The 15,945-nt window shown below is 40.4% G+C and overlaps 2 protein-coding genes across 11 annotated transcripts in view; both read right to left on the minus strand.

Annotated features, from left to right (window-relative positions):
* The window catches only part of AASDH (aminoadipate-semialdehyde dehydrogenase), a 30,647-nt gene extending 19,976 nt beyond the window's left edge, over positions 1-10,671 (minus strand). For 3 of the 10 annotated variants that reach the window (XR_014223510.1, XM_082238093.1, XM_082238094.1), the window contains exons 1-8: positions 10,249-10,593; positions 9,919-10,105; positions 9,169-9,420; positions 6,423-6,543; positions 5,270-5,580; positions 2,212-2,404; positions 1,090-1,331; positions 326-432 (exon numbers count right to left, since the gene is read on the minus strand). Coding sequence is in view for 9 of the 10 variants with exons in the window: in XM_082238093.1 (XP_082094219.1) it covers positions 326-432; positions 1,090-1,331; positions 2,212-2,404; positions 5,270-5,580; positions 6,423-6,543; positions 9,169-9,398 (1,204 nt within the window). In the remaining variant the exon portion in view is untranslated. The other 7 variants (XM_082238091.1, XM_082238088.1, XM_082238089.1 and 4 more) reach the window with 7 other exon arrangements.
* A 1,859-nt stretch (positions 10,672-12,530) lies between these two features.
* PPAT (phosphoribosyl pyrophosphate amidotransferase) overlaps positions 12,531-15,945 on the minus strand; it is a 45,112-nt gene continuing 41,697 nt past the window's right edge. Inside the window, exon 11 of the mRNA XM_082238212.1 lies at positions 12,531-15,604. Within this exon, the coding sequence (XP_082094338.1) occupies positions 15,429-15,604 (176 nt within the window). The 3' untranslated portion in view covers positions 12,531-15,428. The remainder of the gene's footprint in view (positions 15,605-15,945) is intronic.

Raw genomic sequence — 15,945 nt, forward strand, 5'->3', positions numbered from 1 at the left:
CCTTCAGGAAGCCAGAAACTTTTTTACAGGAAGAGTGCTGTTTATGGCTTCCCATAGGCAACTGGTTTTATTTGCCATGGTGAGAATAGAATGCTGGTCTAGATGTACCTCTGGTTTGATCCCCAGCGCACAGTGCATGATGGGAACAGCCTGCCCACTCTTCTCCAGAATACTGTCTTTGAATATGGGGGTTCAAAGTAGCTATCATGACCAGCAACTGTTGATAGATTTGTCTAATGCTTTTAAAGGACCATTTAAGCTCATGGCTTTCACCACATCTTCAGGTAGTAAACTCTGTAATTAAAAATATTAGATAGAAAATCACCTATGAACACTTGACCTTCACCTTCTAGAACGGCAGAACCATTAGCATCTTTGACTTCAACTATTGTTCCAGACAGTGGGGTTCCCAGTGGTACAAGGGAATCAAATCTAAAACCAAGGAGAAAAAAGGGAAAAGTAATGTAGGAGTAGGAGACAGGGAGAGAAGTTCTAAAATATAACATCGAAAGTGAAGAATCCAGGAGTACTCCCAAACTAAATACTTGGCCCTCTTGGAGGAATGCAACTCTGTCCCGGACCACCCAGTCAGAGTTGCGTATTCCCCAACCCGCGACACTTGTCTGGTTCAATTTTCAAATTATTCATTGTCATGTACCCCAAACTAGCCCCCAGACATCTGTTCAGATTTTCCACTGCCTCCCTGGGATTAGGTGGGAAAGTGTTGCAAAACTGTGTCTCATCTGCATGTTGATGACATCTCAGCCCAAACATCATGTAGATGTTAGAAAGCATCTCTGGAAAAAGAAATATGCCAACAACCATTTCTGATAGATGCTTGAGCTCATGTGAATTATTTCTTAAGATTAAAAATGCAACACAAGTACTATTCAAAACGTGACTACTTCTTTAAGGTCATTTTATCCAAATGTTAAAGGCCTGCCTTTGAAACTCTCTCTCATATCAAACACCCACAGAAATCCACTAAGATCATTCCATCTACAGAGGATTTGTACTACTAAGCTTTTTATCATTTATTCATCAACCAAAGTGTGCATGCAGGCAGCAAAACAGAATGACATTTCCTACCGGTGATCAGCACTAAAAACCTCCTCGGGAACCTTGTAGCATGTGGCCCAGCAGGAAACTTCTGTAATACCATAGATATTAAACACGTGTGTTTTGTTTCCCTGTCCTCTCCAGCTTCTTAGCACATTCAGTCCAGGAAATGCTTCTCCACCGAGAGCTAAGATTCGCAATGACGTATCAGCAGACAACACTGTTGATTTAATGCGCTGAACTCCAAATCTGCGCAGAAGTGTGGGTGTAGCCTATGCATTATAGAAAATAAGTTTCCAGATAAGTATCTGCCATCCACCAAAATCTATTTCTGTTACTTATACTACCATATACAGCAGAAACGGGCAACTAGAAACCCTGTGGACAGAATTTAGACTGCAACAGACATAGGGCCCCTCTAAGTGAGAATGTCAGCACTGTAACTTTCTTATGTACTTTGTGCTGCTTGGAAACTATTAATGTTGGATGAAAAGAGAAATCAGCAGGCTCAGTTGCGTGGCTACTGAGAACCCATTACTGGTTCTGCTAGTTAAAGACTATGGTCATACAAACTAGGTTCTCAAGATTTGGACACCTGGACACTGTCTCATGATGCTCACAATGAGTGATAGGGCTTTAATTCACTGCTGGAAGACAAGCCATGGCTAAGTGGTCTCTTTTCTCTCTGAGACAACCCTAAGCAGAAACTCTGCAAACTGCAATTACTCAGTGACTATTCTATGAGTCAATGTCCAAATTTTAAGAAGCTGTAAACAAAGGTTGCACATATCCTAAGTACACATATAGCTCAAATCCAAAATATTTACTTGGAAGCAACATGCTGATTATTTTTATTATTTTTAATTTTTTTTACTCATTTAATAAAAGCAGGTCAACTGAGTCTAAAGCTCATGTGGAACACTGACAGAAGCTACACTTGGAAAAACAAACACAGCACATTCCCCCCACCCCCATCCTTTTCCTAATGATCGTTAACGTGTTGGTCTCATTTTTCACAGTTACGGCACATTTTCATTGAGAGATTTAAAAATGCACAGAAGCCAAATGACTGTACTGATTGATCATCATTGTATTCCAGTGTTGTGCAGAAGCAGCATTCAGAGCAAACGGTCAGCACTTCTCATATCTTACCTGTAATACAGACACTTTGTGGTGCTGGAAAAGAGCCTCAGACAACTCCTGTGGCATCATTTTAACCAGGTTAGGAACTATAAGCAGGGAAGCCCCACTTGCCAGAGCAATGAACAGCTCAATTACAGATGGATCAAATGTCAGGGGAGAGGCCATAAACACTGTATCATCTGGTGTGACCTTAAATACGTCTCTAAAGAAAAAAGACACACAAATACCTCTTCAACCATCGCATGCATTTTGGAATCCAAAACTAGCAATTTCACAGATAGACCCCACATATCTAACAATGGAGATGTACAGAATCATGCAGGCATCAAACAGGCCAATGAACCCCCCCCACCAGTATAAGAGGGCATGACAAGTTGAAAATGCTCGACTGCCCCCTAGCCACTTTCATTTCCTTCACCTGGAATATTCAATTATTCTGTGGGTCCAGTTTTCTCACTCCCTTAAGTCTTCTTGTTCTCGAGCTCTAACAGGATATATCTTTGTTTAAAATCTGTCAAGCTTGAATAATTATTTTCTATAACCTAGAATGTTTCCTAGGCTTCTTTTTAAAAAAAACCTCAACATGAAACTGGAAGGTTTGCAATTGATTTTACTTTAATTGCTGGAAAATCCCAAAGCACAATAAAATGTTGTAAAATTAAACAAACCCAGCACAGAATGAGGTTAATTTAAAAGGGACATGGTGGGTGACTGTAGTCAAATTCTTCCTGTCCCACCAATAGCTTGTCTCCTTGTAGTTACTCCCCAACCCCAAAGCTTTTTTCCCTTTGTCATAGTCACACCTGGTATCAGAGCACTCATTTGGGGAAAAGTGTCTGGGGAAAGGGACTGTGGGCAGGTAAAGCAAATCTGTGGCCATAGGGAGTGTTCTGTACTCCTCACCCAGCAAACCCTCAGCTCAGCCCACTTTCTATGTGATTGTGGCAGATCCTAAAATGCTGCTGTCACAAAAGGCAGTAGGGTACAATTCAGCCAAAGCCGAGCGATTTCAAATTCCATGGATTTCAATGGGAGAAAAATAAATGAAACCTAAAAGCACCTAACATTGCTGGATTACATCCATAATGTTCTTAATGGTCCAAAATAAAAACCAGGTCAAGCAGATAAGGAAGAAAAATAATGAGTATCATGTTAGGAAATAAACTGAAATGAAGAAAAGAATACAAAAACTAAAGTGTTTCTTCAAGGCTGCCTGTGCTTTTTGCTTTTTTTTTTAGAACTCAAAATGGCTTAATGGCTTAATTCACCCATAAGTAACATATGGTTTATTATTTCTGTTATGAAAGCAGTGCATCCAAACAATCAACTGGAATTACAACAAAGCTCTTGAAAAACAAAAATTATGTTGGTGAGGGGAAAGATAAAAGTTTTAAAGACAATTAGAAACATCTTTAAAAGATAGGTTGTGATTAATATGAAAGCAACATGCCAAGATTATCTATCTTCAAAAACAATAGATATTTCCTTCTTACTCTGCAAATTGCAGATGCAGTTAAATAACTAGCTGAAATACTGTACCAAAAAAATTCCCCGTTTTCCAGGGGATGTTTCACCCATCCATCACTTGGTTTGGTTTTGGCTTTTTACACTTGATTACTGCCAACTAACGTCTTTCAAAAACACAGCATTAGAGGTGATGGAATTCTGCTTGTAGTATTAAATCTTGGTGGGATAAAGTGATGAATATTGTGTGAACCAGCCCCAAGAGACATCAGTCTAGGATGTATCTGCATTGCTTGGGTGATACACCTGTATTATTTGGGATCTTCAGTTGTCTCTTCCCCCCAACACATCTGCTGATCAAGGAAGTAAAAAACACAAGCCCACAAAGAGAAGAACAAGGAATCTTCCTAATAATTTCTGCACAATTCATTTTTTAAAAAAGAGGTCCATATTCCTGTGGGAGCTCATATTTTAAATTTCTCTAACAGCCTTGTCAAGTTGATGGGGACTGGGAAATCAACCAACAGCAGACACAGGGTTCTTCTGGGAAAATCTGTACTCAAATGAGACATCAGATCTGAAACTCAACATTTGTTGCAAGGCGTATGAAGTTGCAATAGTTTTACTCTTGCAATGTTCTAGTATACCATACCATCACAAATAAATCAACGGCTGAGGTTTGCACATAACACTTAACTATGGTTTGGTGCGTAGATGAGTTTCCATGTAGATGAGTTTCCACGAGCCTGATCAAATCATCAGCTTCATTCACTCCCACCACCCCCGTGCAATGAGGAGGAGGAGGAGGTCTACAGTATTTTGTTTCACTTTTAAAGAATCTTGACGTAACATTACATATGAACCAAGGGTTTTTACTTAAAACTATAATGGTTACTGAAAAAAAGCCCATTTCATTATCCATGGTTTGAAGTTTACTTGCTTAACAATTAACTACTGCTTGTTTTAAACCAAATCCCTGGTTAATACTTGCTAAGCAGAGATTCTTTGATAGCAAAATTAAGTTCTCTCCTTCTTGCTATGAGAGATGGGGGTGGTGGAGTGAGACCAACAGGTCATTAGAATTCATGGAGGGTCTTCCACATAAACTGTGGTTTAGTCTAAGTGTGAACTGGGCCATTATGTTTGTACAGATGTACATTTTGACATCTGTCACTTGTACTGCAATCCCACAGCCAATTCCCTGACAGTAAGACCCACTGAACTCAGTGGCACTTTCTATTCAGTGTATAGGTATACTTTATGTCCAAAATATGCCAAACTTTCACCACCCTGACAATGTTAAATATTAATTACAAGCATGCTATCAGAGCACACACAAACTACCACCAAACTCGTTTAAAAAACAAACCTAGAATTAAATGAAGTCAGGCAAAAAACATGGTGTTATTCTGATACAAATTCTGAATATTTACTACAAGCAAAATTTGGTGACAGCTATGGCAGAAAGTCATCAGGTACGCTGACTTTGATCCCGTGAAAAAGACAGGCTATAAATGAAAGCAAATAAATAAATAAACTGGGTCTAGCTGCTCACCTTTATTTTTAAAAATCTATGAAAGGTTTTTTGGGAAAAAGCACTTACCGAAGATGAAGAATATTTGGCAGTATACATTTATGAGGTACCCTGACAATTTTAGGGATCCCTGTTGTTCCAGATGTATGTAAAATATATGCTATGGAGCATTGCTGTCTGACATCCAGCAGGTCTTTGAATGGTTTTGTCTCAAGCTGGTCCAAGGCTCGTGCCTCTAAGCCACTTGGCACGGCATAATTTTCATTGCTATTGTTTAAATGTTCAATATTACTGTCCTTCCTCTGGAAAAGAATTAAATCAACTTTTGGTATTTCAAAGGAATTATGGCAGTACAAATGCCCATGTGCTACTGTGAATTTCTGAAAAAGAGAAAGAATGGTTTTAATTGAATAATACTCGTGCGCAAATACTGTTGTTCTTTTCTCTATAGTGTACTCCTATGACAAATAAAAACCTTTCTAAAGTAGTAAGAAATTTGGGATACCTAATCTGACTTGAAAGGCATGAGACATTTTAACCCTAAGGGTGCACCCTAAGAACTACTCCACAACAAGTAGACAAACCAGGAGTTTGCTACAGCCCAGTGAGTTCAATAGCATTTACTTCCAGGTATACTACTTTAATAAGGTTTTGAATTTTGTTGACTCTTTCCATCCTGAACAGGCAAATTTTCATTTTCTAAACAGATGTACAAATTAATGTGTATGTATTATGCAAAGTTTACATATAAAAATGGTGACTGGGTTTTAAAACTAAGCAAATAAGCATTCAACTGCAATAAGAACCTAAACGCCTTGTGGGATCAGACCAAAGACCCAATTAGGCCAGAATTCTGTTCTCACAGTGCCCAACCAGGTGCCTATGGGAAGCCCATGAGAAGGAACTGAGCATAACTGAAGTCTTCCTACTTGTACAAAGAGTTCTCCCAGAAACTGGTGTAAAGACGCATGCAACTGACAACACAAGGTATACTAAGACTAGTAGTCACTGATAGTATTATTCTCTTTGCAAGTCATCCAAGTTGATGCCATCACTATCCCAAAGATTTTTACTTAGGAGTACATACCACTGAACTCAGCAGAATTATTTCTAATAAAACATGCAATATTAAGCTGTATGTTTGATAAATGAAAGGTGAGGTGTAATTCAAAATCTCATTTTAATATCCCAATTAAAACATGTTGAAAGCTTTTGCACTTACATCAACTCTGTGTTTCTCCACAAGGACATATTGGAAGTTACACTTTTTCATAAAATATGCCGACAAGTTTGGAGGGGCATCTGGATCAATAGGGGAATAGGCAGCTGGCACTTGGAGAATTCTAGCAAAACAAAATACTTAATTTAGCAAGCATTCTAAATTCTAGCAAACACTCTAGCAAAAATTCTCAGCAACCCAAACGGAAAAATCTACATATTCACAGGTTTACATTAAAAGTAGTCTTTTTGCTAGATGTTATGGCATTCAGAGTTTACTAACATAATGAAACAATTATTTTTAGGGCCAACTACATGTGATGCCAAATGCATTACTGCTACATCAGATGTATATGTTTAAAAATACATCAGATGTATTTGTTTAAAAAATTGCACAAACACATCATTTTTATCTGGACAGTATGGCGAGCCAAAGTTTTGCCCTTATTTCCATAACTGATCTCTGCCCCATGCTGCAATTAGCAAAGGGGGGGGGGGAATCTCCCAATGACACCAAGCCTTCCCCTCACCATGTATCATGGGCCAAATAAAAATCCCCTCCTGCACTATTAAATAACCAAGAAACTCTGACATAATTAGCAGCTCCTCCATGCATTTATTCATGTCTAGTTTGACCTTCAGGAACTGCTCCATGTGTTAGATTTCGCCCTGAACACAAATAACCTTTGTGAATAGGGTGTGCACATCTTTGCATAGGAAGTACGTAATATGACACAGGCTTTAGTTTATTGTACAGGCAACGACCGACTGACATGTGCCCAATTGGCACACGATTGCACAGCACTGAACACAGAAGTTACCCTAAAATATCACTAAAAGGGTGGAACAGGAGTGAGGTAGAATGCTTTGTGTGGGTTCTGCCGACGTGTGTGGGGCCCAGAACAGAACCCCTGCCCCAAAGGAGTAAGGAAATCTGCTTGGAAATTTCCACAGATCTTTTCTGTCAGGCAAAGTGAAAATGAATGGCATACATCATAAATGTCAAATGTCAGATTTTCTAAGATTTTTGCAATTGACCTAAAGGCAGAAAGAAAGCCGTTATCAATAAATAACTCAATGGGTGCAAGCATTTGGAGGAGGAAATGTGGAGAAGACTCATAAATGCCAAACACATTATAATTCTATTTTCATTTGTTGTGAGATTAGCGTGCGAGCTGCATGAATTGCTTACCTAGTAACAAGACATCAACTAGGTATATAAATATAACCTATCATTATTTCAGCCATCTCTTATATACCAGTGTTTCAAAATAGAATTTCCCAAAAACCCTACTCAATGATTAATTTTTTTAAAGCTAGCGTCAACTGCTGACAAGTGAAAAACGAACTAGCTAGACTACTCCAGTTATGTTACATCATCCTAGCATCTTGGTTTAACATTCCATGCTTCAAATCCAAAAGTGAACATTACTACCTGCCAATCAATATTGATATCAATGTCAGCCTGCTATCTGGAGGGAAGAGGAGAGTGTGGGCTGGATTCAATTTATTTTCCCTCCATCTCTAAGCAAGTCTTATGAGCTGTACTTTTGGTTCCAAAGACAGTGAGGGGAACTGCGCATTCAACCCCAAAAGCTGGATTCAGCCTGGAACTGTACATGCAAAACCAGTGTATGTGCAATAAACTGTGTAGCACACACACCAACACGACAAGGGATGTGCTTACACACGCAGCCACCCCACCCTACATGCATTGGAGCAAACTGCAACTTTTTCTTTCACTAAAAAAAATTGAGAACATGTTACTTAAAGACAATTCTCCAAAGGAATCCATACCTAAAGGTACTACTGTCCTGATTTACATAAAAAGTTGGTTGCACCCAACTAAGTCATACTCTGAGCTAACCCACTGAAACCAACCTATTTAAGTTAGTCATGACTTAAATCCATTGATCTAAATGGATCTACTCTGAGCATCACTTAATCCAATACAACTCATTATCTACAATTGCTTCAATTTCACACTTTTATAAATGATTGCACATGGATACCAATAATACTTAAGCTCTAATCTTGTGTTTTGTGGGCAGCTTCACCCATATGATCCAGCAAGCTAATATCGAAACTGAGAAATTTCAAATGCAGTAGGGGAGGTAACCGTTCATAACGGGGTGGGGTGGGGTACAGAATTCTACTGTATGTCCAAGGCCTTGGGTGCATCCTTTTGGATCCTGTCCCACCAAATTAATAGCAGTTTTAGGTGAGCAAAGTTACCTAAAGTAACAAAAGCCCAGTATTTTTAAAGACAAATGGGTTTGGTTCATCAGTGTGCTCATCACTCCATCTAGTGGCTTAAGTTACTGAACAAAACAAATCTTAAACAGGTGTGGAGATTTGGTTCAAGTGAAATCCTGTAAGCACTTTTCTAAGAGTAAGTCCCACTGAATTCAATGGGACATTCTTCTGAGTAAGCATTTATAGGATTTCTAGAGGGGCAACTGTGTTAATCTCTTGATGAAAGAACAAGGAAGTGTCATATCGCACCTTAAAGACTAACAAATTAGAAGTGAAACGTACAAGATTTTATCCTGGGCACCAGCCCACTACACGTTCACCTTTAAACCATAGTTTATCCTGTGCACCGGCCCACTTTAATGCAAACAGACAATTGTTTTTAAAACTAAGCTGGCTTAATGCGGTGACTGTAACATATTCTATATACAGTATAGCATATATAACATTTTGTACTCATGCTATACTTATATATTAACAAAGTATAGAAATAATACCCTATAATCCAAGAAGGCAGATTTATTCCTGGGTAGCAGTAGAGGCCTATTTCAAATCGTTCGGTGAAATTACAATGTTTCTTCAGGAAATCGGTAAGTTCTGTGGCTAGGTTAATAACTGTTTTGTAAGTATAGATAACTGGAACCTTATTGACGCATTCATCAAAGCATACTGCTCTTCTCTCAGGATATAAACTGGCTGCAGTCTGAACAATCTCGTGAAGAGTCATTGCCAATATTTATACTGCATACCTGTAAAAGAGGAAATAATAATTAAATATTTTTTATTTAAAAAAAAACACTTGTAAAACACAGCATACTCTCATAAACTTGAAAGAATGTGGAGGCATGTCTGTTTCACAAAATACACATAATACCCGTTTATCAATTCTGATGATTATCCCAATTCCACTTCCAACATTTTTGCCGTTCTGAATGAACAGTTGAGATGTTTTAAATATGATCTAGTCTTCCAAGTAAGGAGAAAACATGAAAGGTATAGTGTAATTTTAAAAGAGAGAAATAAGCATTTTCACAAATGCATATACAAACATTTCTCTCTACATATCTAGGGTATTTTAAATGAAAACCTAAACTAATAGTCCTCAACCTATTCCAACCTGGGACACATTTTTAATCCAAGGAAGGGTTTAATTAACAATTAATTCAGTCAAGGAGGTGCTGTGGGTAAAAGGCCCAAAACTCCATGTGTGGCTGCCAGAAGTTTCACCTGCTGCAAAATGCTTTCACCTGGATACTTGTTTGGAGACAGCTGGTCCAGTCCTATTATGTCAGTGGTAGGGAAAGTTTTCCAGGCCAACGATGCATTTCCTCCTGGTAAATTCTTCAAAGGGGGGTGTGTACACGGCAGCAGTGGGCATTGCCATCTCACAGGTTTTACAATACTGCACTGTAGTGTCTTCCTAAGAAACTGCAGCTGTCGAAAAGAACAGGAAAACATGTAACCACCAGACGTTTTAGCAGCCGTACATCAAATAATAGTCACAAGTTTGTTCGGTCGTTTAAAAAAAAAAGAATATAAACATGGGAGATAGCTCAATAGTAGCATGAGACGCTTACTCCTAAGGGTTATGGGTTCGAGTCCCGCGTTGCAGAGGGTTGGTTTAGATGACCACCGTGGTCCCTTTCCAACTCCGCAATTGTATGATTATAAAGCACACCCACTCTCTCGTCAAGAAGGGAGCGAGGGGAGCTGCACAACTTCGACCTCCAGGAGGCTCCCTCTCCCTATTACTCACGGCGAAACGGCAGCGCTCAGAAAACGAAAGAGCCGCCTTCACCACCACCGGCTTAATAAACAAGATGGCAGCCGCAGAGTGGACGCGGAGCCGTCGCGGAACCGTTTATTACGCGGCCTGTAACACGGCTCGGCCGGGCCTCGATTTGCTCTTTCGTTCCTATGGCAACTGCGCGCGCACCCACCTGCTCCTTCCTCTTTCCCGCCCCGCCCCCGCAAGCCATTGCAATCGCTCCGTCGCCGAACTACAAGAACTCTGCCCCGCCCCGTACTTAACAGGCCCTGCCGTGATTGGTCGGTTTTCCCCCCTGATGGGGTAGTTTCTGTCCTCGAGGCCGGAACTGGAATTCTTCCGCAGCGGCAGCGTCTCGCGATTAGTTGAGGGGGAAGGCCACAGTTTGATTGGGTGAAGGCGCGCCCCTTCCTGGCGGCTGGGAGGGCGTGACGCCATACCGTTCTGAGGAAGAGCGTGGGTTGTAGCGGCGGATGCTGCTACCGATCTTACCGAGACGCCGTCACTCATCGCCCGTTTCCCCGCCCCCTCCCCGCCCTAGGATACCCGGATGCCTTGTGCGCCGGGCGATGCTCGGAATGCGGGGTTCGCGCGTGTCTTCGAGTGTGATTACGATCAAGCGGGCGCCTGCGCTGCAGTTTTTTCGGCGCCCGCAAAAAAGGAATAAATCTTTGTTTAGACAAGCCTACCCAAATAGCAAAGGAAATTTTGATCTGTTGCATTTTAATTTCGTACATTGTTCTAAAGTACGACTGTGAATTTTTCTCATATTTTATTGCTTTATATTTTTGTACACCAGTTCGGGTTCTTCTGGTGTGTTTTTTTTTAATCAAGGGGTGTAATAAATAAACGATTAAATAAGTGGTGTCTGGAGTAATTCTTTGCGAGCGTGCGAACCGCTCTGGGCGGAAGAGTTGGCGTTGCTGCCTTTCCTATGCAACTGTTTGTCCTGCTGTTTCCCCGTTGCATCAGAAGCAGCAAGGAGCATAAATTTTGCAGCCTGCCTTTTACCGAGAGAGGGAGCGCCCCGATGGTCAGTCTCGTTGAAGAAATTTACGAATTTTAGCTCTCCTGCTTGGGTCAAAGCAAACACACCCTTTCGCTTCTGCTGTGGGATTATGCATCTTGGACAGCCCTCTTCTCCTGTCTCCCCACCCACAAATCAAGAACGGATTCTGACTTCTGCTGGGACCCCAGTCCTTTGCTTTTTTGCTGTCTCCATCCGCACCCCCTATCACTGATCTTGTGCTTCATCCTTTTTTAAGCAGAGGTTGGATGCTTGTCATTCATATTCCACCTTTCCTCCAAGGACCAGAAGGTGGCATTCATGGTTGTCCACTTCCGCATTTGAGCCTCACAACAATCCTCAAAATCACGCAGGGAGCTTTATGACTTGAGAGGGGATTTGAATCCTTGTTTCCCCATTTCCTAGTCCGCTTAATATATTTCCACCTTACTCCACATTCTTGAAAAGATATAGAAAGTGAAGTGGTGGTGCTGTTTTCCACGTGGCTAGAAGCTTAATAGGTCTCTTGTTAACAGTTTTCAATAGTACATTTAAGATTAACCAGTATAGACTGCAATCCTATAAACTTAAGAGGGTCAGGGAGTAAACCCCATGGAATTCAGTGGAGCTTATTTCTCAGTAGGCATATTTAGGAGTGTAGTTACGTTTCTTGTGAAGTGCAATCCCATACATGTTTGCTCAGTTAAGCCTCACTGAAATTAAGTAAGTGTATTGCAAAGTATATTGCTACGTCCGAAAGGAGTATTTGCCAGACATAAAATTTGGAGGTGTATAATTTTCTGGACATAATTAAACAATGGTGAGGGAAGTATGTGTTAATGTTCCACAAGTTACTATTTTTCTTTGTTACAACACAATTTGAAATACTTTTCAACCAAACAGAAGAAATCTTGGCAGAGGCAGGGAAGAGGAAGAAATGATCCCTGAAACTCTCAGGGATTATTTAGATTTAAAGCTAATATGTCATAACTTCAGGAGTACTGTTAACATTTAAATCACAGCCCAGCCGTAGGTTTATTAGGGAAAATCATGGCAGCCTTGAGTAAACCTCAACTTCTCATCTGTAAAATGGGAACAACTGACCTTTATTTTCTCAAGGGCAGTAAGTGAGCAAGCAAGACCCTTAACCTTTAAGAATAGGCCTTTAATACAGTAGAGATATAACTTTACAAAGAAGGGGGCATACTTCTGTGACAGAACACGTGTTTCTGCAGGCAGAAGGTGCTTGACTCAATCCCTGGCATTATCCCTTTTAAAAAGAGTTCAGTAGGAGGTAGTGTGAAAAATCTCTTGGCTGATATGCTTGGATTCTGCAAGATAGACAAATAAAGCCACCTGGTATAAGTCATCTTCCTAACATAGGTACCTCAATCCTTTATATTTTCGCTCCCTTTGTTTGAAACAATATTTGCAAAATATGCTGTTGCCCATTGGTTCTCTATTAACATGTTTGTGTGTTTGTTCTAGAGAAATAAACAGAGATTGCTTTCATGACAAAATAATACTAAACACCCTAAGTAACTTAGCCCTAGAACCAAGTTGTCTTGAAACTGACCAGAGGGGAAGCAACCCTTGGTTGCATCGTAAGTGGAGGCCTGGACCTGGTGTGAGATGTGTTGTTACAGGAGTCAGTGGCAGTGGCTGTCAAATTCAACATATATATATAAGTGGACATTTGCCAAGCAGGTCTGGTACAGCCACATTTGACTCCAAAAGAGGAAACTTCTCAGAAATGCAGGCATTGATTAAAAAAAGGAAGTTGACAGGGAAAGAGGGTCACATCTGGTGGTGCAGTGCCAAAAAGTGACCTCTTTTTACCGTTCTCCCATTGAGTAATGAGTAAAGAAACTGCATTCAAAAACTGGCAAGGAGGGGAGCTAATTTTTGTAAAATTCTGAAAGGTGAGGTGCAGGGTTTTTGCCATAAGGTAAGCCTCGGGGCTTTTTCACATCAGGAAGGGCAGGCAACCAGGAAAAGCAAAGTGCTGAAGAAAGGTTACTGGGTCGCCGGCTCTTCCCGATGTGAAAAAGCTCCCCTCTTTGCCAGTTTTTGAATGCCGTTTCTTTCCTAATTACTCGATGGGAGACTGGTAAAAAGAGGTCACTTTCAGCAGTCCCATGGAAGTCCTGGTTGCCACGGGCATGGTGTCAAAGTGAGACATATGAGACCCAAATGACCTGGGCACTCTGGGACACCCCAAGGTAATTTCAGAGGAGTCGATATCCGCATTAAGCCAGGAGTCCCATGACCTGTGACCTTTCTTGATTCAAGTGGAAGAGTGTTGTGGCATTTTATGAGTCTTTGTGTGCTGTGTATATAAACTTTCTTCTAATGTGCCTCCTGGCAGCCTTTTCGAACTATCCGTTCTGCTGAACAACTGGTTAGGAAGGCTGTTGTATTTGAATAAACCAAGTCCCTGCAGGACGTTGAGATTGCTCTCAAAAAAAAGGGGGGGAGGTCACTTTTTGGCATAGCACAGGCCACATTGCAACAGTATGCTAAGCTCAAAGCTCTGCATTCATGGAAATTCTTAAGCGTCTTGAAAAGTCAAGGCTTCATGTGTTAAGGCAAGGCTGCATGCACAGACTTCTGTGCGAATGTACAAAGGCTTCATGCTATACGAAGATTTCCAAACAGACATGCATGTTCACTCTGAGGAGCCATGGGCTAGGTGACACCAGGAGAAGGCTCTGCTCATGTGTCAATTCAATGCATGAACAGTGATTTTTGAATTCGGTTAGAATTAGCTCCAATTCTAATTCAACTCAGATATTTAGGTCACCATTTTACAACCACCAAAGAATTATTTAGATTTCATTCATTAAAAAAAACCCCACTGAACAAAGCATTAATATATATACATTAAAGAGTTATATATATATATAACACTACCATACATTAAAATACTCTACCAAAATAAGTCCACATGATAATTTTTCAATGCTTTGAGTCTTCTTTGAAGGCTTACATTCAGTAAAAACATTCACTCAGATTACAGTTAAGTATTCACAACGAAAACATAGTGAGGAAAATTAGCAAAATAAATCATAATACTCAGGATGGTTATCAGCCTAATTTTCCCTGTCAAATCCCTTTGACGCACAATGAAAGCACAATAAGACAGTATATATATATTCAGGTTTGAATTCGTTAAGGCTCAAGGTATTAGAGAATTTTGGTTTAGTACTTCCCTGAGTCTCCCAGTCTCAGCAACATATTGTATAAAAATAATATTCAGTCTCTTTGGAAGCAAGTTATTACACATGAATTTAGTTACATAAGCAAAAATACAGGCACTTACTTCATTCTTAAACAGAACTCAAACAGCTAGATAAAAATTTCTAGGGAAGCATGGAATTCAGAATTCTATGAATTCAGAATTTGTCATGTACAGTCATACCTCATGTTACGTTTGCTTTAGGTTGCATGTTTTCAGGTTGCGTCCCGCAGCAACCCAGAAAGGGTTACTTCCGGGTTTTGCTGCTCGCGCATGTGCAGACGGGCTCATGCTGTGAACGGGCCTCCGGAGCGGATCCCATTCACAACCAGAGGTACCACTGTGTATAAAACCAAATTTCACATTCCCCCCCTGCCCGCCCTGGTTGAACCCTGTTAAAAAAATTGAAATGACTTAATGGCTCACAGTTTCTTTCAGAATATCATTTGTAATAAACCAAGGCTGTGAATAAAAGCCTGAGAAGTGATCAAGTTTCTTGGCAGGATTAGGCCAGCTAAGGAATCAAGAAACTTTGCCACCCCAAGTTACAGCACTAATGTTTATCATACTGCATAATTTTTGCATTTTATTTCAAGTTCTTGAACAGTCCTCACTATCCCAAATAAAGATTTAACTAAAATGAGTGGTTTGATAACTTCCTTGGTAGCAATTTACGGCACACCTTTGGGTGTGATACATCTTGTCAGTTCCAACTTTAATTCAGTGGTAACTGTACTCTGGAAATTCACCATTCTAGCTCTACAGGGTATTTTCCAACAAGGCATGCTATGCAATGGCCAATTTTCCCCGCCCGAAACTTGTTTGACTTAAGGTTGTTTTCATTATCTTGTTTCGCCTTGATGCTTTCTTGCACAGATGATACCAATCCTTCTACCGAAAGATAAACAACACTGTCAGCTCCTAGGAGGAGAAAGAAGACACAAAAAAAAAATATTATTATTTAATGCTGCACCATTGTACACACCCTAAAGATGAAGAAGGTGGTACCCAATGGTGAGGTCCTCTAGCGGATGGAAATCTGTCAGCAGAATAGGAAAGGTGGCAGTTTTCAGTGATCTTTCTGAAGCACCCTATACCCTCCCCAAATCTGCTCCAGAGGATCTTCCAATCTCTACTGCAGCTTTAAAAAGGGTGAGGCATAGCTGACAATTGTCTCTCTCCCTGTTTCACTGGTAGATTCGCTTCTGCCAGAGGGTAATCACCACCCAAGCTGTTTAACACAAAGAGTGTCCATGTTTCTA

This window comes from Podarcis vaucheri (assembly GCF_965113315.1).
Source record: "Podarcis vaucheri genome assembly, chromosome: 9".
Taxonomy (NCBI): Eukaryota; Metazoa; Chordata; class Lepidosauria; order Squamata; family Lacertidae; genus Podarcis; species Podarcis vaucheri.